The 6,858-nt window shown below is 46.7% G+C and overlaps 1 protein-coding gene across 2 annotated transcripts in view; it reads right to left on the bottom strand.

Annotated features, from left to right (window-relative positions):
* Positions 1-193: 193 nt before the first annotated feature.
* Positions 194-6,858, bottom strand: part of LOC123521034 (butyrophilin-like protein 9) — a 22,838-nt gene continuing 16,173 nt past the window's right edge. For both annotated transcript variants that reach the window (XM_045284599.1, XM_045284600.1), the window contains 4 exons: positions 6,094-6,114; positions 3,537-3,557; positions 3,321-3,347; positions 194-793 (listed from right to left, as the gene is read on the bottom strand). In XM_045284599.1, coding sequence (XP_045140534.1) covers positions 759-793; positions 3,321-3,347; positions 3,537-3,557; positions 6,094-6,114 — 104 coding nt within the window. In that variant the 3' untranslated portion in view covers positions 194-758. The remainder of the gene's footprint in view (positions 794-3,320; positions 3,348-3,536; positions 3,558-6,093; positions 6,115-6,858) is intronic.

Here is a 6,858-nt window from a genome sequence, read left to right as displayed (position 1 = left end):
GGAGGCCGCCCAGCCCCCGAGCGGCCCCCTTCCCCAGCTGGGTCAAACCTCGGTCCCCTGGGAGCCATCCGTGGGGTCGCCCTCCCTGAAGTGGTGTGGGAGCCCCTGCTCAGCCTTTCAGTGTGCTAAGAGGAATCCTGTGTATCCCTGAAACAGGATGGTTTCCACCTTGGGCGGCGGGGGTTGGGGGGACGGTTGCTGGGAAGGTAGAGATCAATGAGGTCGGTTTGTGAGGATGGAGGCAGGCAGGGCCAAGTGGAAAGATTTCGAGGCTGATGCTAGTCCCGGATGTGGTCCTCCCACCTGCCTGTGTGGCCTTGAGATCCTCAATGGGCTCTGGGGCTCAGTGTTTTGGGTTTTTTTTATCAAACCGAAGGAGACCTCCGAAATAGTTTCTTTCAGTATCCTGCCCTGCAACACCTGTGCCCCAGCACGCCCCTGTTTAATGAAACCAGTCGTCCCTGCTGCCCGATAAAGAGGGCACCAGGTTAGAGATGGTGAATTCTCTCCTGCAAGCAAGCCCAAGATGCTCTCTTCCTGCCAGATAGAAACCAGCGGCATAAACCCAAGAGGGCTCTTTGTGTGGGAACACGGCTGTGAAGCATATGTGCACCTGTGTAGGTGTGCTCATGTACACATGCAGCGGTGCGTGTCATGTTACGTGGGTGCACAAGGCTGCAAAGGTGCCTATGTGTCTGAGAGGGCAGGCCCAGGCTATTGGCTCCTGGACAAAGCACTGTTGAGTCATAGCTTCTCACTCAGTTACCTGCATATGTTTGGGCAGCTCTCCATTCTGAAACCAAACAGAGATCCGAGTTAATCATTTTGGAGCCAGAAGGAAGGGAGATTCAAGATGCATGAGGGCACCCACCAACTAAATGACCTTTTTCCATCATGGCTTCTGGTTTGAATCCAGACGGTTCTGGATCCGTCATACCATTTTCCTGGGTATTTGAGATTCAGTAAGGGCAGCTGGGCTCAGCATGGGACTATACCAAGGCTGCGTGTGTGCAGGCTGAAGTTGTGCCATGAAAAGCAAATGGAGGTTATAGTCTGAGAGAACCAGTCTAACTAACCCAGGTGTCCTGAGGGATAGAAAGAATGTCTCAACCTCTGACGCGCCTGACCAGCTAAGCATGGCTCCCATGCCAAGATGTCCTCTACAGACCAGGTCATCTCTCAACGGGCCTCCTTGTGATCAGTCATTCTGAGTGAATCTCTGTGTTGTCTTATTTTGCTTTGCAGCTGAAAAATTACCAAGGCACAAAATAGCAAAAGCAATCAAAGACACTTTCAGAGCCTCATACATTTGTAGGCCTGGTTTTGCATCAGAAGTACCAGGGGAACTTAAACAAAAATGATAGTGCTGCATAGAATAACTCAATTCTATAAGATGTTGATTCTATCCAAATGTATATGTCCATTCAAAGCAATTCCAACTCTTTTGGGGTGTTTTTAAAGGAATCCATAAATTTTTATTTAATAAATATCTATTAACATCAAAAGGGAAGAAGAAATGGGGACAGAAAAAGTATTCTTCTAGATATTATAAAAGCCATAGCAGTGAAACAGCGAGGTAAGAAGTGCACCAATGGGCAGACATTAGTGGGGAAATAATGGATGGCATTAGGAAAAACAACTCAGTCTATGGAGAAAAATAACTGGATTCCCACCCAGCAACACATAAAACAGACTTCTACGGGGATGAAAGGCCTACACACCATTCATCTAAAGTTAATAGGAGAAAGTGTAGGAGGGGATCTTTGTGACCAAAGTATGTGGAAGATCTTACATAAAACTTCAAGAACACAAATCATAAGGTAAAAATCTAATAAAATTTCAAAATCATAAAAATGGCTAGACCTATTGGTCTGATTAGAGACTGGTAGAACTCCTGAGACTGTGGCCCGTAAGCATATTTCCAAACTGAACTCACCCACAGGGATCGGCTTTCAGGCCGACATTAGACACACCTGTAACGTAAACCGTCCCACCTGGGAAAAGCACACTCCTCAGAAGCATCTCCAGGGGAGACCATCAGGGTAGCATTTGCCCAGCAACAAAGCTCGGGGCAGGAGAGGGCAAGAAGAAGGAGGAATGAGAATGAGAGGGAGTCGAAATAGTGTGCTCTGACATTGTGAGGATTACAACCAACATCACAAGACAAAAGCTATATAAACTGCTCAATGAAAAGTATTTGTTTTGTGAACTTCCACCCAAACCCCAGTAAACATCAAAAGAAACGATGCATTTTACTTGACCCAAATCAGTCATTTCGACACAGAGCCCCATGGACAAAACTAACAAGCAGATGCCAGAACAGAAGGAGCATGTGACGTTTCGTGCCAACAAGGAACTAGTACTTACAATATATATAAAGAATTCCTGTGAATCAGCATTAGCAACCACAATAAACTCTCAGCCACCTCACTTGAAAAATGGGCACAGAATGTTAACTGACCGTTTTCAGAAGAGGACACACCTGAAGCCAATGAGCATATAAAGAGATGCTCAAACTTCTTAGTGCTCAGAAGAGAGTAAGCTACTCTAGCAATAATGGCCAATTGCTTATCATCGTTGAACTGGAAGACATAGAAGCTACTCCTACAGGATGTGAGCCTATGGGCCTCCACATAGTCCTCGTGGAAGGATGGTGAGGCACTGCCTTTTGGGTTCCTGTCTCTTCCACCTGGTGAATGTATCACCCATGGGCCAAATAAAACGTTAAGAGATTGTTCACACCAGGCCCGAAGGCAACATGTGGAAAGCTAGTCAGAGTTTGTGGTGCTCTGATGTCAAAGACGGTCTGAATGGCTGCCCTAGGAGGGTAGCTGGCTGAAATGGAGAGGTCCACAGCAAGAAAGAGAGACAGACCCATGTACACATGGGCAGAGTGATGAATGAAAAAAGGGAAGAAAGAGCATGTGATTATAAACAATAAACTGCCCTGTAAATACAGAAATGGCATATATATTGCAAATGCAGAAAATAAAATGCACGTGCACAAAACAAAGTCACATTTGAAAAATATGTATAAAATAAGGATCACAATTGGACTGTTTGCTTTATGGGGCAGATGGAGGTTTGGAGAAGAAATATTTGCATATATAGGAACATGCCTCTCTTGACCCAGGTAGACACCAAGAGTCGAAATGATTCTCCTGAACATTCAGGATTTGAACCAGTTTGCTTAGGCCTCAAAACAATGTAAAAATAAGATTCGAGTCTAACTTTTACCCAGTAACGGATTAACACATGCCGTATGGAAGACTGACTGAGCTTTATGTGCAACCGTAGGAAGGAAAGAGCACTTCACTCACCAGCCTGGCCTTCGGTCCTTCGCCAGTCTGCAGCAACCAAGGAAAAACGTAGGTTAGAACATCAGGCACCCTCGGTTTCCCTGCTCACACATCTTTTGTAGCCCTCCCCTCTCCCTGTCATCCACACAGCCAGCAGGGTGCCAAGGTGAGCATCCTATTTGGATAGCAAGATGCAAAAAGTGGACAAGAAAAATAGTTCTAAGAGGGATCACTTACCAAGCTCTGTCTGAAGCTTCCCTGTAAGCAGAATGCAAGAAGAAAACATCAACCTTCAAACAAGTTGGAACCACCGCCCACGGCAGTCGAGCCTTACCCACTGCTAGCCCAGGCCCATGCTGGCACCTGCACCACCCGAGGAAAGGAGGTCATCCAGGATGCTGCTCCTTTGGCCTGTTGTTTACTCAAAGGCAGAAATTTGCACAGGGGCCCAGAGTCTTGGGACGGAGGGGCCTCTTTCCACTACTCAGGCTTGGTTTGAAGAGACTACACTCATTAGCCCTGGAATCACAAAATTTTTTCTGGGGAAGAGTCCTAAATAAATCCAGAGGTCCTGCACAAAGCCTGCCTGAGCTTCAGGACCACTGAAAGGGCACTGTCTTTAAAGTAAAGGAAGAAAATCACACTCAGTTATTGTCTCACCCAGAGGCCAAGGACTAACTCCTAGTAATGCAATCCACTGATACCTCCATCCTATGTCCTCTTTTAAAAAGTAAATGCTTTAGGGAAAAGCAATAACTCTCCCAAACCAAATGCACTGCGTTGAGTCAATTCCAACTCAAAGCAACCCTATAAGACAGAATAGAATTGTCCCTGTGATTTCTGAGACCATTAGTCTTTACAGGAGTAGCCAGCCTCATCTTTTGCCTGAGGACGAGTGGCTGGTGGGTTCATATCACTGAACTTGCAGTTAGCAATCCAATGCTTACCCGACAGTGCCACCAGAGCTCCCTGGGAAAGGCAATACTACAGATTCAGTCAGACTATGGTGTGACTGACTTCTTGCCATCTAGTCAGTTGTGATTCATTGTGAACCCACGTATGCAGAGTAGCATGGCATTTCATTCGACAGCCTTACTTCCAAGGCAACATTGGAAGTTTAGTAGTTCAGGACTTAATCATTTGCACCACCCAGGGAGTCCAGCAACATATTACAGCTGTTCCCTACCCAAGTCTGCTGGCTGGACTCGCTTCCCCAAAATCATAGTTCCAGCGGGAGCATTGCTGGGGCAGGTCAGGTAAGTCTCCTGGGGGTCTTTCCCTTTTTCCCCTAGCCTTTCTTTCTCCCGCTTCCTACGTACAAACTCCCATACCCATTGTAGCCAGTTGCTGAGTTCTTCTGAGGCATAAAGTGAACGGATAAATTAGCCCGACTTAAGTGAAAATTAAATGGGTCACCGTTTCCAGTGGTGCTGTCCAGTAAGTGTTGGTAGTAGCTCAAACCCACTGCAAGGTTGGTAGTTCAAACCCACCAACCACTTCTTGGGAGAAAGATGAATCTGTTTGCCCCCATAAAGATTCACAGCCTTGGTAACCCTATATTAGGTTGCTATGAGAGGGAATCTACAGGATCGCAGTGGGTGTCTACCCTTCCTGCTGGCATTTTGATGAAACAGAGAAAGATCTCATAGGATGCTGAACCAGAGGGAGTGCAGGGTGGAATTTCAAGTGAGTGAGCTGATTCGATGGGAGTGGCTTGAAGGATTCACCTGCTGACATGTGCTATCAACTTGCCTCCTAAGCCCCCAAACCAAACCAAACTCATTGCTTAAAGGCATGATGGGTGGGTGTGACCACCAACCGTGTAGTTAAACCCACCCAACACGTCAGCTAACCCACGGTGCTAACAGGGCTCTCAAGTTGTTGTTAGTTGCCAGTGAGTCGGTTCTGACCCGCAGTGAACCTGCGCACAGCAGAACGGAACACTGCCCCTTCCTGCGCCATCTGCACAGTTATTCCTATGTTGACCCCTTGTTGCAGCCACTGTGTCAAGCCTTCTCGTTGAGACTCTGAGAGTAAGTACTCTGTGTAACAGAGAAGACGACTAAACAAAGGTTGGTGGTTTGAACACACGTTGCTTAGCAAGAGACAGATGTGACAGTCTGCTTCTGTAAAAATGACAGCCTTAGATGCCGGGGCTGCGGGGTAGCTCCACTCTGTTGCCATGAGTCAGAAAAGGCAATGTGGAGCAGATCGCCAGAGCCTTTGAGCCGCTGACTTTTCTGTTAGCCGGGCAGCACTTAACCATTTAGACATGGGTGGCAGCTGTCCATGAGTAGGCAGCCCATCCAATCTCTGGTTAGGAGTGGAGAGGCAGAAAGGGATGGATTTAGGATTCATTCACTGGGGTACATCTCTCCCCACCAGTCCCCCAGTCACTGAATCAATTCTGACTAATAGTGGTCCTATAGAGCAGGACAATAGAACTGTTCCCTGTCTTTATGGGCACAGGCAACCAATGTCACCCAGTAGAATTGAACTGTTGACCTTACAGTTAGCAGCCCAATACATAATCTACTACTACACCACCAGGACTCCTATCTCATTTCAGACCCAACAAATCAAACCCACTGCCATCAAATGGCCGACTCGTGGTGACTCTAAATAGGATTTCTGAGGCTGTAAATCTTTGTGGGAGCAGATATGCTCATCTTTCTCCTTTGGAAAGGCTGGTAGATTCAAACCACTGACCTTGTGGATAGCAGCCCAAGGTGTACCCATTTACATCATCACACTATCAGCAGCCAGCCTGTGGGTGTGACCACCCAGAACTTACCCAGCTCGGCTGTGAGATTTCCTGGAAGAGAAACGAAGACAAATGAACAGTTTTCAGAGGAATGAATCTGATAAGACAGATGGATGAGCATTGATACTAGTAGTGTACTAGGGCTGGTGACACCCTGTGGGATCATTCACGATGTCACCCCCCCCCCCAACCCGTTGACCTCTTCCCATACCAGACAGTACAGAATCCTTCCCAAACTGCCCAACTCACAGTCAGCGAGTTGATTCCAACTCAGAGAGACCCGAGAGCAGTGGTTCTCACCCTTCCTCATGCCACGGCCCTTGATTACCGTTCTCCACGTTGCAGTGACCCCCCAACCATTAAATGATTTTCATAGCTACTTCAGCACTGTAATTTTGCTACTGTTAGGAATCAGATGACCCCTGTGAAAGGGTCATTGGACCTCCCAAGTGGTTGCGACCCACAGGTTGAGAACCTCTGTGGCCTAAAGGACAGAAGAGCTGCCCCTTTGGGTCTCTGAGATGTAACTCTTTAGGGGAGGAGAAAGCCTGGGTTTCGAATTGCTAGCCTTGTGGTTAGCAGCTCTGCACGTAACCACCATGCCACCAGGGCTCCTCATAAGGTTTATTATTTTTTTTTTTTAGTTACGTCCTAGCAAAGGAAGATTATTTTAATAAAATGGCAGCTAAAATACAGATTAGTCAAGCCATGTGTGAATTGAATTACACTATAATGTGTTAAAATGGATTTTCTTTTTTTTTTTTAATCATTTTATTAGGGGCTCATACAACCCTT

The sequence above is a fragment of the Echinops telfairi genome, unplaced genomic scaffold (genome assembly GCF_000313985.2).
Source record: "Echinops telfairi isolate 266 unplaced genomic scaffold, ASM31398v2 ScPeMD7_7469;HRSCAF=8507_0, whole genome shotgun sequence".
NCBI classification, from domain to species: domain Eukaryota; kingdom Metazoa; phylum Chordata; class Mammalia; order Afrosoricida; family Tenrecidae; genus Echinops; species Echinops telfairi.
Note: the sequence above shows the minus strand (reverse complement) of the source record. Positions and strands in the feature narration are given on the sequence as shown.